The 20,590-nt window shown below is 50.3% G+C and overlaps 2 protein-coding genes across 5 annotated transcripts in view; one reads left to right on the top strand and one right to left on the bottom strand.

Moving 5' to 3' along the window:
- MTMR10 (myotubularin related protein 10) overlaps positions 1 to 3,812 on the top strand; it is a 44,393-nt gene extending 40,581 nt beyond the window's left edge. The window contains exon 12 of one of the 2 annotated variants that reach the window (XM_029237746.1): positions 735 to 3,812. In XM_029237746.1, the coding sequence (XP_029093579.1) occupies positions 735 to 1,331 (597 nt within the window). In that variant the 3' untranslated portion in view covers positions 1,332 to 3,812. The remainder of the gene's footprint in view (positions 1 to 734) is intronic. The other variant, XM_029237745.1, reaches the window with a different exon arrangement.
- Positions 3,813 to 5,078: 1,266 nt separating this feature from the next.
- The window catches only part of FAN1 (FANCD2 and FANCI associated nuclease 1), a 28,443-nt gene continuing 12,931 nt past the window's right edge, over positions 5,079 to 20,590 (bottom strand). The window contains exons 6-14 of one of the 3 annotated variants that reach the window (XM_029238520.1): positions 19,294 to 19,425; positions 18,567 to 18,675; positions 17,298 to 17,447; positions 13,844 to 14,008; positions 13,248 to 13,395; positions 9,493 to 9,596; positions 8,765 to 8,959; positions 8,039 to 8,167; positions 5,079 to 5,379 (exon numbers count right to left, since the gene is read on the bottom strand). In XM_029238520.1, coding sequence (XP_029094353.1) covers positions 5,242 to 5,379; positions 8,039 to 8,167; positions 8,765 to 8,959; positions 9,493 to 9,596; positions 13,248 to 13,395; positions 13,844 to 14,008; positions 17,298 to 17,447; positions 18,567 to 18,675; positions 19,294 to 19,425 — 1,270 coding nt within the window. In that variant the 3' untranslated portion in view covers positions 5,079 to 5,241. Of the gene's footprint in view, positions 5,380 to 8,038; positions 8,168 to 8,764; positions 8,960 to 9,492; positions 12,820 to 13,247; positions 13,396 to 13,843; positions 14,009 to 17,297; positions 17,448 to 18,566; positions 18,676 to 19,293; positions 19,426 to 20,590 lie in introns of those variants that run through there. The other 2 variants (XM_029238521.1, XM_029238522.1) reach the window with 2 other exon arrangements.

Genomic DNA, 20,590 nt, shown 5'->3' with positions numbered 1-20,590 from the left:
CTTGTTTTACTGCACTTGCTTTATTGCACTTTGCAGATACTGCATTTTTTACAAATTGAAGGTTTCTGCAAACCCGGCGTTGAGTTCCGTCCGTCGGAAATACATCTTTCCAGCAGTATTTGCTCACTTTGTGTCTCTGTGCCACATTTTGGTAATTCTCACAATATTTCAAGTTTTTTCATTATTATTATATTAGTGATGGTGATCTTTGATCAGTGGTCTTTGACATTGCTACTGAAAAAAGATAACTCACTGAGGGCTCAGATGATGGTTCACATTTTTTAGCAATGAAGTGCTTAAATTAAGGTATGTACATAGGTTTTTTTAGACATAATGCTATTGCACACTTAATAGATTACAGTATATTGGAAACGTAACTTACATATGCACTGGGAAACCAGAAACTTCGTGTGACTTGCTTTATTGCGATACTCGCTTTACTCCGGTGTCTAGAACCGAACCCACTGTATCTCTGAGGTCTGCCTGTAATGAATAGGATATATCTCCCCCCACCCCCGTGCAGGCTACAGCCTAGGCAGAATCAAGGCCTAAAAGTGTTAAACTCCAGTGGAGGAGGATTGGAATAAGTATTACCAGGGAAGGAACAAAACATTCTTTAAGGTTGAAATTCTACCAGTTTTTCCTAATACCGAGTTTATATTTACCATTACACTTCTGTCTTTCTAAAAAGGGAAGCTCCAGGAAAATAATGCTAAAGTCTCTCTTCTGTACAGAAAAGCTACAGCTCCACACTAAGAGGAATGCCAGGTTCCTTAAAGAATGGAATCATCAGTGACCAAGAGTTACTTCCCAGGAGAAATTCATTAATTTTAAAAGTAAAGCCAGACCCCCCTGAGCAGAGCGACAGCCAGGACAGGGGTGCGGAGCAGTACTTCAGAGAGTGGTTCTCCAGGCCGGCCGACCTGCACGGGGTGATTCTGCCGCTTCTGTCCGGAATGCACATCAAACTGTGGAAACTCTGCTACTTCCGCTGGGTCCCTGAGGCCCAGATCCAGCGCGGGGGCTTCATCACGGCCTTCCACAAGGTCTCCCTGCTGGCGGACGAGGTGGACGTGCTGAGCAGGGCGCTGCGGCAGCCCCAGGGCAGCCCCCCGGAAGCCCCCTGCCCTGAGCTGGTCCAGAGCAGGGTGTACTTCCGCGCTGGCGGCCCACACGACGCCCCGGGGACACCGGACTTCCTCTCCTCCTCGTTCCCCTTTTCCCCAGTGGGCAATCTGTGCAGACGGAGCATTTCAGGGACACCGCTAGGCAAGTTTTTAAGTGGGGCCAAAATATGGTTATCTACTGAGACACTAGCAAATGAAGACTGAGGCGGAGTGGCTTTCTGAACATCCTGAGGGAGTGAGAGACCTTCTCCTCTGAAGTAAAACTGCTGGCCGAGGCGTTTGAAGCTCTAATTGTTCCGTTCTATACGTAAGAATAACAGTTGAAATTTGCACTAATACTTTAAAACGTTGAATTATGCTTCCTTCACAATATTTTTAAAAGATAGGCATAACTTTGTTATTTATGTCCTCTTTCTGTCATTCTAGGTCTGGCTCATTTTTAGATCATTTGCAGGCAGACATTCCCATGATCTTATTACTGTGGTCAAACTAATCAGGTTTTGTCTGCAACATTTATTTTGTCTACATCCATTTTTCCAACCACCTCCTAAAGGTTCCCTGATCCTCAGTTGGATCAGCAGCCCAGAGAAGCAGACATCAGGAGAGTTAAGAAATTAGTGTTTAGTATATTTTCAAGAAGCATCCAGTAAACCCCCAGTGGGCGTTAGTAGGTATTTGTGTATTTATCTGGTCACTTTCTATTATCTCTAGTTGAGCTCACCAGAGAGTTGTGTGTTCTCACACTGTAATTTATTTTAGATCACTTTGGGACCGTAGATCACTGTGTTTTAAAATCATGAGTTTCCTTAGGACTAACTTTAAAATGATATGCACTGTTGACTTTAAAAGCATTTACTATAGATAATTAAGTTTAGAAGTGCCTTTGACATTAATATTAAGATATGAAGAAAACAGAGTAAAACAATTTGTTTTTTAAATTAGGGTGTCAAAGTCCCACTGCACATTGGAAAGAGGCTGGTCACACTCGGCATTGTACTGACAGCCAGGAGTCCCCAGAGGCACACATCCCTCTGAAAGTCACCGAACACAGTGGGTCTGAGGCAGGGTCCAGGTCGGGGCGGCAGCATCACTGAGACCCACCCTCAAAGTAGAGGCCCCGTCATAGTCCAGTGGGGAGCACTCCCGGGGGCACTTTCCCTTGGAAATCAGTGGTGAGGTCTTGATCAGGTCACCTGAGTGCATAGTGCTTAGGAAGGGAGGACAGGAGACTAACAACGGACTTCTCTCAAAAATACTGCCACTGTAACAAATGGTGAGAGCACCCCGCCCCACCCAACCCATGACAGGTGTTCAGAGGCGCAGACAGAGGTGTGCTCTCGTCTCAAATTCCCATTTTCAGGTTGTGTCACAAGAGCCAAGCCAAAGCTGTGGGCCAGAGCTGGAGCTTACTGTGGCCATGCTGGTCACGGCCTCCCCAACACCCCTGACTTCTGTGTAAAAGATGGATGTCTTCAACGTGGCTGTTATTTAGAGTTTCTGAAACTGCCATCTTAAGCTTTTTAAAAAACGTTTATAGTAAAGTATCTAGTTAGCTTATGTCCTTTTTTAAAACAAGTTTTTTCAAAACAGTGTGTTTTACCTTTATATGTAACAAATAGATGTTTCTATTTGAATTATTTCCTTTTTAAAAATGGTTGGATAATGTCTCTGAACTTACAGGGACAGAAGTTCCTATGCAGTCTTAGGAAATTCACTGTGTGGATAAACCCAGTGTTTTGCCAACTTGTCTAGAAAGTAAGGGCTTTCTTAGTTTATATAAATAGCACTGTTGCCATTAAACGTTTTAAAGTCCTTGATTGGAAACCAGCTCCGGTCCCCTGAAAACCCCACAGCATATCCTGCCACTGGAAGTGTAATAATTCTTCTTCCTTTTTCATTAGGCTGCTTTTTTATTATTACAAATTGTTCTAAATTTGTTAGTTGTTTTGGGTTGAGCATTTACTTCTTTATAGCTTTCTTCCCTCTCACATTTATTTTAACCCTTTTAGTAATTTTTTTTGGTTAACTTGCAAGTTTAAAAATGATTAGGTACTATTAATACCGTTTTAAAATAGAAAATGTGCATATTTTTGTACGATAATCAAATGTAGTAAAATATAGTTTTTTGTTTTATTTTTGCTGAACAGTTGTTATATAATGATTATTGTGCTACAGTTTTATCGTGCATAATATGAAAAACAACTATTACAGCCTTGAGTCCTGGCCCCTGCAGAGCTGCCTGGCACCACTCCTGGCACGGAGGACGTGTGGGGACAGAGTCCAAATGTGGTTCTGGACGCGGACACGGAGCCTGTGCTGACAGAGGGCCACACAGGCGTCAGGCAGCTCCGGACTCACTAGGATCGGACTTAAAGGTGTACCATGTCTTACTGTTTTGTGATGGAAACCAGTTTTAAAACCAAAAATTTCTAACTTTAAGAAAGTATATTAATCTGTGCTAACAGAGGGTGAAAAGTATTCAAGGCGTCCTTCAACAAAATCTGCTTGCTGTAGCAGTAACCTCAAGCAGTTAAAACTTGATTTTGAGAGAAAATGAAAAGCTTTGTGCCTAAAATTGACTATGACTTGGGTTAAAGTAGGATGTGCATGAAGGTGAGAGACCCTGCTTTTCAGCAGTGGTGAATGTGAAGGAAGTGTTGACTGCTAATAAAATTTCCACAGGAATCGTTGCCTTCGTTGTCAATACGAGTCCCCTGCAAGAACACAGAGCATCAAGAAGCGAGGGTGTTTTCTTCAGCCATGCTTGTGTGTCGTCCACCCGACGCTCTGCCTGCTGTAAAGTAAGGCAGAGATGGGTAACATTTCTAACCTCAGTGCACAGCTGGCTGTTGTCACGGCCATGTGGGTGTCCTTCCATTTAACAAATTAAAAAGCTGGGGAGCACCATTTCCTTAAGAAGGTCTTGGAACTACTCTCTGGGAGCGGAGCGGGAGCCTGGCCCGCCACGCCTGGGCCTACTGTTCTGATAAACCCCTTCCTGCGTCCACCTTCCCCAGCCCAAGGCTCTTCCAACAGTGACGGGCAGCCCTGTACCTGCACACCTTGGAGATACTGCAGGTCAGTTCCAGAGCCCCACAATAAAGCAAGTATCTCGATAAGGCAAGTCACGTGAATTTGCTGGCTTTCCAGTGCATATAAAAGTTGTATTTCCACTATACTGTAGTCTTTTAAATGTGCAGTAGCATTATGTCTAAAAAAAGTGTTCTTACCTTGAAGTATTTTAAAAAACTGTCCTGCTAAAATATACTAACCACCATCTGAGCCTTCAGCAAGTCATACCATAACAAATATAATGATGATGAAGAAGTTTAAAATATTGTGAGAATTACCCAAATGTGACCCTAGACCTGGAGTGAGCAAATACTGCTGGAAAAATGGTGCTGATAGACTCGCTCGACACAGGGCTGCCCCAGACCTTCGATTTATACAACGCGGTATCTGCAAAGCACAATAAAATGAGATCTGTATGTATACAGGAAGTTGGCTCTAGTCATTAGGGACGTTCCCAAGGAGGACGACGAAAAGGGACAACTGCCTTTGATAACAGCTGTCCCTCCCTTTGGTGACACAGGCCCAACGAGAGCAAGCACTGACAGAAATAATAAGGAAGTTAATGAGAATTTGTTTCTTAATTCCTAAAGAAATCAGAGTTTCATCTGTTTATGCCCTTCTTGGATAATCATAGAACAAGAATTTTAGCAGCCAAATGTGTAAGGGCAGTATAGAAAAACATAGATAAATTAAGGAATCTCCATTTCCAATATACTTTTTAGAAAGACACATTGTGTATGCGCCTTTTATAAAAGACACAAAGCTGTGAATCCTTTTGGGGGGGGGGTTCCAGCTTTCCTATAAGTCAGATGCATCTAGCTCCTGAAACGGCCACCAAGGTTTTGACCTTTTTAAAAGTTCATTACCTGCTGTATGGAATCAGTGAGTGTCCCGAAGCCAATACCAAGGTTTGTGATACACAGACACTGTACAGTGATGAGTCCTTACACTGCCAGGTTTATTACGACAACAACAAAATTAAATAAGATGTAGTGACACTTGACGCTTCTGACGCTCTCAGATGCTCCCAAGCCCACAGCTCTCAGTTGGGGCCCCTGCTCTTGGCTCCGACTGCAGCCACGTGGCAGACCTCCACGTCCGCCCCCAGCCGGTGCAGCTCATCCAGCCAGATCATCTGCTTTTGCGAAAGACGGTCACTGGGGCCCTTCACTTCCACCAGCTGGGAGACAGAAGGGTCATTCAGGTAAGCTACGGTAGTTTCCACTGACATCTATTTAGATGGCTTATCCTCTATGCTGCTGTACTTACATATGTATAGCAACTAAACATACACATATGAAATTCAATGAGAAAGTTTCCTTTTCTGTAGAAACCAGACAGTTCACAGAGAATTAGGAAATCGATTCGTAATACAGCAGTTGAAAAATAGTTTTAAAGCTCACACTGCACTGTTACTCTCCTGCTTAATACCCCTCAATCACTTTTTGTCAGGTCTGCAATTAAACCCAAACTTCTTGCCATGACCTACAAAACTGTGTAATCTGGTGCCTGCCAACCACACCAAAGGCTTCCTCTCAGTTCGCGAGACAGACAACATCTGCCCAACCGAAGGGTACACATTCATCACGCTTGCTGTTCCCACCGCCTAGGACACGTCTCCCTGTTCTTCACGTGTCTGACGTCTTCTCCTTCCGTGCTCAGCTTAAATTCATCTCTAAGAAGGGTCCTTCCTATGCACTTCTTCATGGTGTTTATCACAAGATAAAACTGCTCATTACATATCAGCTCCATGAAAGCGTAACTGTGTCAGTTTTGTCCACTGCAGATCACCAAAATTCAAAACAAAGCAATAAAAACTATCCAAAATGAAGTATAGAAAAAAAATTTTTTAATGAGAGCATTTCAGCAACCTAAGGCTAGTTTAATTAGAGTCCCCAAAGGGAAGAAGACTGAGAAAAATATTTGAAGAAATAATGGCCAAAAATTTTTCAAATTTGATGGAAACTAAACCCAAAGATCCAAGAAGCTCAGTGAACCCCAAGCACAGAACCATAAAGAACACGACACTAAGAAACATCATAACTAAATTACATAATCAGTGAAAAATGAATCTCTTAAAAGCAGCCAGAATTTTTAAAAGCCAGAGGGGAAAGACTACTGATTTCTCATTGAAAATACAAGCTAGACAACAGTGGGCCAATATTTTAAGGTACTGAAAAAAAAGTGTCAACAGAATTCTTTGCCCAGAAAAAAAAATCTTTCAAAAGCAAAGACTTAAGGTCTTAAAATATCAATATATGACACCTAAATAATTCATTACTAGCAGACCTCCATTTCCAGAAATGTTAAAGGAAGTTCTTCAGTCAAGAAGAGAATGGTAGTACATAGAAATCTGGATCTATATAAAGGAATAACAAACATTAGAATTTGTATCTACATGAGTAAATATAAAGACTCAGTCAGCTGTAGAAAGCAAAAATAATGTGCCACAGGGTTTATAACATGTCGAGGTATAATGTATGAACACAGCACAAAGGCTGGGAGAGGAGATATAAAAATATACTGTTGTTATGTGCATAAAAATATACTGTTGTTATGTGCCTGATAAGTGAAGATCCCATGTGCCGTGGAGCAACTAAGCCCATTCTCCACAACTACTGAGCCTGTGCTCTAGGGCCTGCGAGCCACAACTACTGAGCCCGAGTGCTGCAACTACTGAAGCCTTCACACCTAGAGCCCATGCTCCACAACAAGAGAAGCCACCGCAATAAGAAGCCTGCACACTGCAACAAAGAGTAGTCCCCACTTGCCACAACTAGAGAAAGCCCACACGCAGCAATGAAGACCCAATGCAGCCAAAAATAAATAAACAAAATAAATTTATAAGTATATCCTTTTAAAAAAAAATACATGACAGGTTTAAAGCCAAACATGAATAACATGAAATGTAAATGTTCCAAATACCCAATTAAAAGGCAGAGGTTGTCAAATTAGATTAAAAAGTAAGACCCAGGTAAATGCTGCCTACAAGAATATATAAGAAACTCAAATATAAAGAAAAAATATGTTAAATATAAGAGAACAGAAAAAGTATCACATTAACCAAAAGAAAGCTGGAGTGGCTACATATCAGTTCAACTTCAGAGCAAAGAACCCAGGAATAAAGGAAGGTCATTTCATCAAGACATGACAACCCTAGGTTTATACATCGAATAATATATGAAGCAAACATTGATATATAACTGCAAGGGAGAAAGAACCAAATCCACAATTACAGTCAGAGACGTCATATGACACTGGAAGCACGATTCATTAAGAACAGATTAGTTTCTCAGAAAGGACTTGTACCAGAGGTTTTTTTCATCTCAAAACTCAATAATAAGGAAGCCACCAGCCTGTGATGGGCAGCAGGGTGAGGCAAGGGAGGCATCCAGCCTACAACACGTGAGGAAGTGCTCACTCCTGGAGCTTAGAAAACAGCTCCCAACCATCCTGGCCTCCTGGAGCTCACACCTGCAAAATCTCCACCCTTGAGCGTGGACTTGCTGCTAACAGTGGACACAGCAAAAGCAATGGAACTTCACTGCCAAGATCAGCTGCTAAGAGACTGACTTCCGTCTTGCTCACACCCTGGCCCTTCTCACTCACCTGCTCGGATGAAATACGCTGCCATCGGGGGAGCTGCCTGCAGAGAGGCCCACATGCCAGCACCGAGGGCACCTCTGCCAACAGCCACCGAACAACCCCAGCCCTCAGTCCAGCAGCCTTCAAGGGATTCGGTCTTGTCAACCACCATGCTAGAAATGCCTAGATTGTGGCCTTTGATTAAGTTGATCATTAAAGTTACCAACGTGACTTTCCATTCTGGCTCAACTGACCTTAACGTGGTGACTTCGGGAGCTCCACACCACCAGGTCAGGGAGGCCCCCCCGGCAGTGTCGGAAGTCCGTGGCCAGGCGCCGGCACACACCACTGAGGATGGGGCCCCCCAGGCAGGACACAAGATCCTGGACACGGAACACAGGGACAGTCAGCCCTCCCCTGGGACGGAGACCCTGAAGCCCCCCCGCCCAGTGACTGTGAGATGGGGCAGGGACTCCACGTGTCATTCAGCAGAGATGCGTCCAGGAACACCAAGTGCCCTTCTGCTGCTTGTGCTGGGACTCCAGAGCCAGGGGCTAAAATGCCCCCGGCAAGCTCTGGGGACCACTTCTCCTTGGGTCAGTTACCAAGCTTCTGCCCGGTCGGAAACATCCGGGGAGCAGCTAAGGAAGAGGGAATTTGGGGTAAGCACTCAGGAATGTGACAGTGATGACCCTCAGAGGCCAGCAGTCACAGGACAGGGATGGTGTCCGCCCTCCAGGGGCCACAGGCCAGGCCAAGGGAAGCTGCCAACCAAATGGGCAGAAGGCATAAGGGAGGCTTGTTCATGCCTGTGATTGTTCCTTCAGTAACAGAGGCCTGTGGGCTGGGCTACCACACGTACACACACACACGTACGTGTGTGCGTGCATATATACCCACACACATACACGTGCATGTGGGCATACGTGTGTGTGTTTTGTTACAGTTGCCAAAAGGACACCCCGCATCAAGACCGTCACCTGGGCTTGCTGAAGAGAAGCAAAGCGATCCCAGCTGACAAGGGAGGCCACCCTGCCTTCCTGGGCCTGCCACGCGGCTGCCACCCAGGCCCGCAGGCTCTCCGCGGGGGCACCGTGAATCTGCCGCAGCCGGGCCTCGATGGCCGGTGCTCTGCTGGCGAAGAAGCTGTCCGTGCAGAGGTCCAGCGGGGCCGCCTGTGTGCAGGGAAAATAAGCTCACACTGTGCCTGGGGAGGCCGGAGTCATGAGAAGAGTCAAGATCAAATTTGGAAACTGGCCAATCTGATGAAGTTGACACATTCTTTTTCTCAAAAGACATGTAAAAATTACCTAAGTAATCTGATATAAAAGCAACTTATTACTGGGTTTTTTAGAGTAATAATTTGCAAAAGGAGCTTTTCGGTTAAACTGGTGGAACGCTTAGCCGGCACATGTGACAAAGCGTGTGAGAGCACCCGGGCCCACCAGCGTGAAGCTGAAGAAGCTTACACCAAAGGTTTCAAACGGAGCGATTCCAGTAAAGTAGGCTTAAAGTTTAAAACTTAACATACTTACATTCTAAATTGTATGAATCACATTTTAAAATTAAAAGCTATTCTTATGGTGGAATTAGCACCAGGATCCAAAAGAGGGGCAGGTTTCTGATGGCTGCAGAGGCGGGGCACCCAGGCAGGAGTGACTCACACGCGTGCAGAAGTGTCTGTTGCCTGAAAACGTGCCATGATTACCTGGTAGGCGTTTCTGAAGGCGTCTGGTATCCCGTCCATGAAGATGACATCCCATAGGAGGAGGCCGTACAGCGTGCTGAAGGTGGACCCTTCCCCGTGAATCCCTGAGACGAAGTCACACACACACAAGAAAAATCCATTTCTTCTGTTTTTTAAAAACCACTACCATATCCTACTGCCTACTCAATTTGAAGAAAATAGCAAATATTTTACATTCAAACGCAAATGCTGTTTTTGTTCCATTCCTAGGTCATATTTTTACATTATGTTGCTTATATACAGAAGCCTTGTTTAAAGGCAAAAAATCTTAGTAATCATGAGAAAATTCAAATGCACGTTTTGGAGCTAGAGTGGAAAAACCTAAGGAACACGTTTAAAAATAAAAGCAGATTCCCTCCTCAGGCTCTGGGGGTTCCATTCGGTGGGTTCGGAGGCAGGGGCATCCCCTGAGGGGCTCTGGGGCAGGGGTCCCCTCGGCCTCACTTGGAAAAGCCCTCTGGGAAGGAGTCTGGGCGACCTGGGAGCCTGTGCCCTCTGACCCCATTCGCCTCCTCCACCCAATAGTCCTCTGCCTCGGCCTGGACACCGTGCCCAGGGTTTCTAAGACTTGGGGTTTTACAGAAAGCTTCCGTGTCAGAGACCACCTAGTCCAGACGCCCCCTTCACCCCACATCCAGACCACAAGATGGGGCGGTGACCTCAGAGGCCAGGCCCAGCCCCAGGCCGTGTGAACGGCAGAGCAGGGTCCACAGGGCCGGAGCCTCCCGGAGAGAGCCGAGCCCCACCTGGCCCCTCGGCGCACCTGACACCTGCGCCCCCTGAACAGGCTGTGGCATCTCTCCGGCCAGTGGGCCCCAGGCATCGCACATGAGGTCAGAGGCAGCACAGGTCCCTATCAAGGCCCACTGGAGGCAGCCCTGGCCCACCTCCCCGTCCAGGCTGTGCTGTGCACCCCCTCAGCTGGCCCCTGCCCCGCAGGCCGTCCTCCGCTATTCGCTCAGGCCGCCAGCTGAAGCCTCGCCCTGGAGCCCTGCACCCCTGCCGGGCCCGAGGGAGGCAAGCCTGGCTTTCCACCCTGGACAGCAGCATCCCTGAACCCTGAGCCGTCGGCATGCGTTGGTGCTGTTAAGTCCAATCATTTGGGGAGATCCTTCTCAGGAACTCTGAAAGAAACTTCCCCAGATGGTCTGAGGTCGCCCTCACACCAAACCTTCTCCAGAGGAAAGACCCACAGCAGGGTTCTGCTCAGGTTCACTGCATCAATTTTAATAAAGGGAAAAAATATTTTATAAAAAAATTGAAATTCCAGAATCGGAACTGTCCGTCTGTCTTTCAAGCTCATGGCTAAACTGAAAGCATTCGTTGAGTGAGGCTCACAGCCGGCAGCCGCCTGCCCGGGGCCTGCTGCTCCTCCCTTGACACCGGGTTACAGGGCTCCCGCCACCGCCGCGGGGACCGATCCTGCATTCTGTTCTTTTATTCCTAACCCTCCGGGTCTCCTGTATCTCTGTCCTGACTGGCGTGTGCACTTCGTCCTCAGTAGCATCACCTTCCCGGTAAGTGATACAGACATCACACAGGTTCATCTTAACCATCACCTTGGACACGCAGCAGAGAGAGGCCCGTGTGTTACGAGGTCCCCTCCTGCAGGGTCGTTTTGTGTCCTCACTCATCTGAATGATCACATCACACGCCAGTGAAATGATGTCCTGATTTTCACATACGTGAAGACACCTGGGTGTTCTTCAACCTAGTGACCCTTCAGCACAGACATGGGGGGGTCTGGCCTGGACATGTGGACCGAACCCGTGGGCCCCCTGGGAGTAACCACAGGAGCCAAGGTCTGGGGTCTGTTTCCAACATTGGGGGGACGGCGGATGGAGGAGGGCTGGGTGAAGCAGGGGGCGCGGGGAGCTCGGCACACCTCTCTGCTTTCCCATAAAGGCATGTTCCGCAGCTTCCACGACATTAATAACAAGTTATTTTTTAAAAAAGGCTAAAGCCCCCCCGCCCCAGTCCCTCCAAGGTAACCGCCCAGCCGCCGTCGTCGCCCTGACGGGCAGCTGCAGCTTCGTCTGCGGTTCCCTCACGGTTTTTATGTTACTTTTCTATTCAGTACATTCACTAAGGACAGAGACTGACCAGTTCCTTTTACCAATTATAAGGCAAATTCTCACGGTCTTTTCTTTAGTCTGGCCTTAGACAAAGCACTGAATTTGCAGCTCCTTCTCCGAGGCCAAAATGGAAGAAAGAAAAGGGAAGAGGGCTCACAGGGACACACACAAGCCGAGCCACCTCCAGTGGACGGGAGGGACAAGCAGACGATCTTAACACAGCTCTGTGCTGCTCTCAGGCGAGCAGGCCCGCAGGTGACAACCCTGAGGACCCGGCGCAGGCCCTGCACGCGTGGGCAGATGGGCGTGGCCCCTCCACTGTGTCTGGACACCGGTGCCTGGGCTGCTGACAGCACACAGGCCGTCACACACGAGTCACCACACGTCTTACTCAGGTGTTTCTCAAATGGCCAGGCCCAGCTCCCGAACGTGGACCCCTTGCCCTTGGCGTCTCCTGGCTGAGACCCGCATGCCGGGGACGTCCCCAGGATGGCCCCGGGGGCTGGGAGGGGGGCTGGGGGCTGCTCCCAGCACTCAGAGGGGACAAAGGACACACAGGCTTGGGAGGAAGCAAGGGACAGGATCCAGGTGCGGGCCCGTCCTGGCTGGCCTGCCGCATCCCCTCCCTGGCCAGGGATGCTTATCACCTCCCTGAGGTTCCAGCGCATCTGCCAGCCGCGGGGTCTCTCCCTCTGGCGCCTTCACCCCCGAGCAGCAGAGACGCCGGGGGCCCTCTCCAGCCCTCCTCCCCTCCCCTCGATGCCCGATGGGAGTCCTCAGCTCCCAGTTCCTGGAACCAGGCAGAATTAATTCCCACTTGGGCTCTACACGGTTCAGAAAACGGCTTCTGAGTAAAACCTACAAAGTCTGAACAAAGAGGATGCCAAGCAGCCCAGAAAGAAGAGAACCAGGGGCACCTAGTCCTGGTCCCGCTGCACATCTGGCCTGAGATACAGAGAGCATCTCATCAGCGGCTCAAAGAGCAAAGTCCCACTCACCCCTGAGGGGCCACAGACCACCTGCCCTGCAGCCGTACACGCCCTTGCACACCCACACCCCCCACCCCCGACACACACACAGCAGCCCAGTTCAGCGGGAACCAGCAGTGTTTCTCTCTTGCGAGGTCACGTCCATCATTTCACTCTGAGGCCTCAGCTCCCAGGAGACGCAGCAGAGCGGGCGCGGCTGGAGGGGCGGGTGATCGCACACGTCTCTTGGGAAGGAAGATGGGAAAAGCTCCAATTCTTACTGACATTTGCTCTCCTCCCTCACATGGGCTAGAGAGCTCATTTTACAAGGAATCTGACCCACGACTCTTCCAACCATGTCTCTGGTGCCAGGCGTGACGTCCTGTCAGGGCTCGGCCCTCCATCCTCTTCACGCCACCCACCCCCCCAGACTGCCGGGTCCTCTTGGAAGCAGCCTGGCCCCGGCTGCCCTCCTCTGACCGGCTGGCTATCGGCAGCATCTCGCGGTCCTCTGCCCCGTCCTGTCCCCCTGCCTGACACAAGCTCTGAGGGTAACCCGGCCTCCCTTGGTCCTCGCGTCCCCCCAGAAGGCGCCGCCCTCACGGGTGGCAGGTGCGGACATTGGCTGTGGGGTGGGACACCACCCACTGTGGCCACACAGCCCCGGCGTTACCCTGGTCGAAGCCACAGCGTCTGTAATGGGCCAGCGCCAGCTCCTCCACAGAGCACAGGACGGTGGCAGGGGCGGTCCCCCCAGCCTCCAGCACGAAGACAGACTTGCCCGGCCCAGACTGTGGGCAGAGCCGGCCCGTGACGGTCACCTGCGGGGGGGGGGGGGGGGGGGAGGACCGCCATTAGCTTTCCTCCTGCTCCAGCCCTGCACACCCGGCTCTGCTACCCCAAGGACACACTGTCCTCCGCCCCCGAAAGACCGCCCATCCTCAGCGTGGTGCCAGGCCATGTGACCCGCACCTTGGTGCCCATGAGGATGCAGGTCACAGCCCGGCCCCCTGCTCTCTGGGGCCCTGACCAGGCAGGGGGACCTGGAAAGGCTGTGAGCTGCTGACTCAGGAGTTTACAGAGTCACAGCCCCTGCCGGCCCAGCCTCCCAACGCCCAGGTGAGGACGGGGGCGAGGCCAGGTCGCTGCCCACAGCAAGCCAGAGGGTCTTTGGAGTCGACAAGAAACATGCGCTGAAAACCTCTCTAAGGCTGTGTTCAGGAATAAAAACAAAAATTCATCCCAAGTGCCCCAAGAATATTTACTTACATGTTTGACGTCATCCACAGTGACTTCTGGGAGCTGACGGAAGAGGTGCGCGTACTTCTGGCAGCTGGGAGAGGCCCGCAGGCGCACGGCCCTCTGATACAGCGAGAGGCGGTGGCCTGTCCGCACGTCCGGATCCGCCAGCCCTGCTGTGATGCACTTGATGGCCTAGCAAAGAGCACGGTGCCTGTCAGCGTCCTGAAGTCCCCGTGCAGCATCCCCTCGTTTCATGTGACGGGAAACCCCACTGTTAATTAATCATTCATTTTGCTAATTAGTGGTGGGCAAAGCAGCCCTTCCAGAGACAAGGACATTCCCTTAGGTCCCATGCCGAGCACAGAAGCAGCACAGACCCCGATGCAAATGTCTGGGGCACAAGCAGCCGTGCTCCAGACACTATGTCCTGGTCACACGTGTGGACACAGCCTATCTCAGCTGCCACACCCTCAGGAGACGGAGGAGGCTGGGGAGAGGGACCTGGTCCGGGGCGTGCTCGGGGCACCACCCAGGGGCTCGGTATGCAGAGCAGGCACCTCTAGGGCAGAAGCCCGGCCGTCTGACCACCTCCCAGTCCCAGGGAGCCTCATTTACAGGGAGAAGAATCTTAGGTTTGAAGGAGTTATGCATTTTCTAAGGTTATTCAGAGCTGGACAAATAAACAAAAATACTGAAAACTACATGGGATACCAGTTCACACCCACTAGGATGACTGTACTCAGAAAAATGGACAATAAAAAGTGTCGGCGGGGATGTGGGAGAAATTGGAGCCCTCGTGCTTTGCTGGCAACAATGGAAAAATGATCCAAATACTGTGAAAAGCGGTTTGGCAGTTCCTCACAAAGTCATACATGGAATTACCACGTGACCCAGCAACCTCACGTCCAGGTACACGCCCACCACGACTGAAAGCAGGGTTTCAAACAGATATTTGTACACAGTAGTGCTATTCACAACAGCCAAAAAGTGGGAACAACCCAAGTGTCCATCTACAGATGGTGGATCAACACAACGTGGTCCGTTTACACGATGGAGTATTATTCAGCCTTGAAAGGGAAGGACACTCTGACACCTGCTACAACATGCATGAGCCTTGAGGATGTTATGCTGCTGAAATAAGCCAGGCACAAAAGGACAAAGATTCCATGATTCCACTTCTGGGTATTTCATGGAAGATTCCTGGAGACAGAAGCAGACTAGAGGTAGCCAGGAACCAGGGCAGGAGGGAGCAGGAGTAACTGTTTCTCAGGAGCAGAGTGTCTGTTTGGAGGATGAAAAATCTGGGGAACAGACAGTGATGATGTTTGAACAACACGGTTTTGAACTGCTCGGGTCTACATGTGCACAGATTTCTTCCAATAAAGACTACAGCACTGCACGGTCCACAGTTGGTTGGATCTGCAGACACAGGACCTCAGAAATGGAGGGAAACTACAAAGTTATCCGTGGATTTCTGGCTGTGTGGGGGCAGGGGGGGTCGGCGCCCCGATCCCCGAGTTGTTCAAGGATCAGCTGTATAATTAACGCCACTGAACTGTATACCTAGAGATGGTTAAACTGCAAGTTTTCTTTGTTATATATATTTACTACAATAAAAGAATAAAAAATTTTTTAAAAGCCCTGAAAATCAGTGAAGATCAGGCCATCAGAGTGGGGTGGTCCAGAGGAATCAAGCAGAGAACGAGGTGGGGCTGCCGCCAGCTCTGTAGCCCCATGGGAGCCGGGCTGGCCGCAGGGAGGGGCAGCCTCGGGCTCAGCCTGGCCTGGCCGGCTGGCTGCTGGGCACCTGCAGGCATGAGCCTCTGCTGGGCTGGCAGGTGCCCTCCCTGGAGACTGATGTAGAGAAGGGAAGGAACGGTGACAAAATAACAGGGGTTACGAGCACGGCTGGGAAGATTCTTGGGAAAAGGCGAAAAGGAACCAGGGTTTTCCATCTGTCTCAAAGATAACCTCGGAGTATGAGTGAACACTCCTATCAGCAGATCCGAGCAAGGGGAAAGTCTATCAACTCTTTGGAACCTTTATTTCAATGAAAGAGACAGGCAGCGCGCACACACCCTCTGTCCCCGCTGGGTGAGGGGCCACCAGAGGCCTCTCCTGCCCTGTCAGCCCGAATCAGTACCAGGCGGGAGCACCACACCCGCCTCCGGGAGAGGAAACAGCTCTCCTGGCTGGAAGCACTTGAGGTAACAAGGCACCTTTTCAGGTTACGGCAGTAAAAATAGTATGTCATCGTCCGCCGCCATGGTCAAATTTTCCAGCCCTCCATCATCCTGATTCACTTGACCTGCCCCTGGAAAAACAAAAGCTCCCAGAGCCGTAGTGCCCTCTGCTCAATGCAAACACGAGGCTGGCAGGGACAGGGCACCGCAGGTGGCCACAAAGAGGGCTACTGTCGCCACCTCGGGAGGCCCCGCCCTGCTGGCTGCAGCAGCTGGCCGCGAACGGTGTCCTCGGACTCACAAGGTCCCCGCCACAGAGAAGGCAGAGCCTGGAAGGGAAGGCGCCCGCCCTGCTGAGTCAGACAGCACGTCGCATGGTGGGAGGAACGCCTTCCATCCATCTTTCTCCCAGGAGGCCCCGGGCAACGAGTGAATACAACCACCATTTCCAAAACCACCATTTCCAAAACTGTGTGAAGGCGGACACATCTAACCGTCCAGCTCCCTCCACCCCTAGAACTTCATCCCTGAATCCCGACAGGATCCCGCTGCTGACACATCCACCAACCCCACGGTCGCCCACATGTTCACGCCCCTGCTACTTCTTCTGGGGTTGGAAGAACACAGACAAAGAAGGATGTTTTAGAAATCAACGTTCTAAATCAACCATAGTCCAATATAAAATAAAAATTAAAAAAAAAAAAAGAAACCAAGGTCTTCCCTGGTGGCATAGTGGTTAAGAATCCACCTGCTGGTAGGTTCTCCCTGGTCTATCAGGAAATCGGCCGGCTGTATTTGCAGCGCCCCTCGCTAACTCTGCTCTTTGTTCTCAATAAACTCACCCTCATCTAAAAAAAAAAGAATCCGCCTGCCAATGCAGGGGACACAGGTTCGAGCCCTGGTCTGGGAAGATCCCTCATGCCGTGGAGCAACTAAGCCCATGCGCCACAACTACTGAGCCTGCGCTCTAGAGCTCACGAGCCACAGCTACTGAGCCCACGCACCTAGAGCCTGTGCTCCGCAACAAGAGAAGCCACCGCAATGAGAAGCCCACGCACCACAAGGAAGAATAGCCCCCGCTCACCATAACTAGAGAAAGCCCACGCATAGCCACGAAGACCCAACACAGCCAAAAATTTTAAAATTAATTAATTAATTAAAAAAAAAAGAAAACAATGCTCTAAATCAACCATAGCCCAATATAAATTAAAAGTTAAAAAAAATCAACGTTCTAATTACATTTAGATTTTTAAGGTATTAACAGTTTGCTATATTTTTAAATGTATGCCAAACTGAACAAAGGCTGGGCGGCTCCCGCGGCTGAGTACCGGCTCCAGGCGCTTCAGGTGCTGGTGCAAGTTGAGAGCCAGCCGGTCCCACCACCGGCCTCTGCTGTCAGGACAGTACACTTTCTGGGACAAAAGGTTTTCCAGCTCCTTGACGGCTTCCTGTGGCAACAAGGGACACGCATTAGACACCTATACATCAAGAGTCTGCCATTATACTGAGTAGTCAGGAAAATTGTCAAAGTATATCTATACAGCATCCCTCTCCATTCTAAAGTAAGGCTCAGGACCCGGACTGCCAAGAGGGGCCCTGGGACGTCCCTCGGGAGCGGCCTGAGCTCCGGAGGCGCCCCCTGCTTCTCAGCAGGCCCCCCGCCACCTTGTGCAGCTCGGCACTCTCTGCAGACCAGGTCGGCAGCGCGGGCCGGACGTGGTCAGACCCTGGGCAGGAGCGGTGGCTGGGCTGCAGGCCCATGTGCGTCTGGGAACCCAGCCGGTCACAGGGCCGAGGCTGTGACGGGCAGGGGGCAGGACAGGAATGAGGGGGTCTTCACCCAAACACCCCACCTCAACAGGGGGACTTTCTGGTCTAGGTTTACTGATCACGCTTCATGTTCATCTTTGGTGGTTCCCGGATCTCTTTGAAGGATCTAACGCATCTCCTGAGAAAAAGGGCACAAACCCCATAGACACACTCGCAGATTCCCCGAAGCCAACCCCACAGGGCCTCTGGGGCGGGTCCACAGACCCCTCGTGGGGGACCCACTGGCCCAGCCCTAGCACATTCTCTTTGTAAAACACCATGTTTCAATTACACAAGTGTCAACACAACAGACGCTAACTCCAGCAATCTCACAATGTTTAATACGAGGAGGGATACAACCGAACTTCTCATTCGTGACTATAAATTATTTCCAGACCGTCCACTACTGCTGCCAGGGAAACACAAGCAGAGGTGAGGTTTCTGCCTCAGGGGTTTGGGGAGACCCTCCCTGTCACACGGGGGGTTCTGACGGCGGCTAAGCTCCGGCTGCAGAGACCTTCAGCGGCTCCCTGCGGAGCTCTGACCGTCACCTGGCCATCCTGGTGCACAGGCATCAGCTCACAGCTGGCGGAACAGCAGGTCGCCCTCGGCCGTCTTCCTACCGACCAGGAGATGGCAGGTGCCCGCGGGAAGCAGGCCCTCGTCGCATCGCCGTGTGCTGACCAAGTACTTGGGAGAAGTCATGACCCAGGCAGGCCCCCTCGGTAAGAGCCGGGGGCGGGGGCTTGTGCACTCACCTCGTAGATGTGAAGTCTCTGCAGTATTTCAACGGTCCGGGACAAAATCCTCGTATAAACCCAACCAACGGTAAAACAGCGGAGAAACAGTGGTAACTTCTCGTGGTATCTAGAACAAAGACGTAGGCCAGCAGTTTAGTGCTTTGTTTATGTATTGTAAGACAATCACAAGAAGTGACAGAGCAGACTGAATTCCTACCTTTTAAGAAGATATATTCGGAACACTGCCTGTCGTGTGCGGTTTTCTACACCACAAATCTACGCTCTCACAGCCACCCTTCCGAGGTCCCCCAGAAAGCGGTGTGAAATGAGGGCTGCAGGTCAGCAAACGCCCGCCCTCGGGCCAGACACAGGGCCCCCACCTGATTTTATACAAACCCAGCGGGATTTCCACGTTTCTAAATGGTTAAAATAAGTCAAAAGGAGAAAAATAGTCTGTGGCCTATGAAAATTACATGAAACTCACATTTCGGTGTCTGCAAACACACCTGCATTGGGACAGCCCCGCCCACTCGCTCCGGTGGGTGGGGAGGGCCGGGCGTGCTCACAGCAGGACAGAGGCCAGTGAGCATGTGGCTGGCAGAGCCTGACCACCGCCCAGCTGGCCCTCCACGGAAGAGGCTACCAACCTCTGTCCGACAGGAACCCAAGTTCCTTAGTTGTTCTAAGCAGTTAGAACAACTCGGCTAGACAGTAAACTTTGACAGGGACCCGAGAACCACTTCACCTCAGGGACGGGTGGCCTTTCAGTCCGTCCCAATCCTGCTTTGCACACCGAGCGAGCTCCCTGGCTTCCTCCCAGGCCCCGCTGGCCATCGCGGTGGAGATGTCGTTCAGCATGTGTGCGGCCGCTGCGTACCTGCAGGAGGCGGGGGGGGCCAGGCCATCCAAGCTTCAGGGGTGAACGAGCACTGACACACAAAATTCCACATCCTGTCCACCACATGTAACTCTGCTTTTGAAAATACGAGCGTTACATTTTACCTCAGTAATAATTTGATGTATACCCCACGGGAGTGGCCTAGAAAAACTCAGACAGGCTACCCAACCGGAAAGATGAAAACATTCACACCGCACTATTACATAACACATCCCATTATATGCATGTAATACTGATCCGCGCTTCCTTTCTGACTTTTGATGCTCATCCATCCATTCATTCATTCAGCAATCTGGCAACCCTGTAAACAGGTAACTGACTTCAGAATTACACACAAGCGTGGATTTGGTAATTTAATCATTGAGCCAGAGGCACACAGAGGGATGCTGCCCGAGCTAAGACAACTATTTGGGATTTTCAAAAATAACTTCAGGGACAGTCTTTGGGAGACGGCAATGCTGAAGTGTTATGAACACACTTCAGTGAGGAAAGACAACTTGTCAGTGCACCTGAGACATTCGCCCAATCACTTTGAGGGCACCGTCATTGCGTTCTGGACTCACACTTAAAAGAAAAAGCATGCACGAGCAATATGTGCAAATACTATCACATAAGAGTAAAAGATAGATGTAGAACTGAATCACTTTGCTGTACAGCAAAAATTAACATTGTAAGTCAACTATACTTGAATAAAATAATTTTTTTAAAAAGAGAGTAAAAGAAATGGCCTCTAAATATAAAAATTTGCTCATGAACTCTTCGATCTAACTCTCTTATAATGTGCAACTGGACAATTCTAAGGTCGATAAGGAAAGAGAAACAGGGAGAGGGTGCCCGGAGGTTGGCCCACCCGGCAGGAGTGCCCTCCCGCCCACCTGAACCAAGCCCCCTCTTCACGAGCCCATTGAGCCCAGCACCAGCCCCACGGTGCCGCCATCGCCGCCTGCACGGTCACCAGCCCTCCCTCCCGTCTCCCAAACCTCCCCCCCACCCCTGCGCTGCCAAGAACAGCATCCCTCCTGCACCCCGATCTCTGTCTCCTGCCCTCCGTGCACCTGGCTGAGAGCACGGCTTCCCCGCAGCCCCCCTCAAGCAGGGACAGCTCTCCTCACTCAGGGCCCAGACGGACGGAAGCATCCTCCTC

Source organism: Monodon monoceros, unplaced genomic scaffold, assembly GCF_005190385.1.
Source record: "Monodon monoceros isolate NGI ecotype Baffin Bay Population unplaced genomic scaffold, NGI_Narwhal_1 Super_Scaffold_21, whole genome shotgun sequence".
Classification (NCBI taxonomy): Eukaryota; Metazoa; Chordata; class Mammalia; order Artiodactyla; family Monodontidae; genus Monodon; species Monodon monoceros.
Note: the sequence above shows the minus strand (reverse complement) of the source record. Positions and strands in the feature narration are given on the sequence as shown.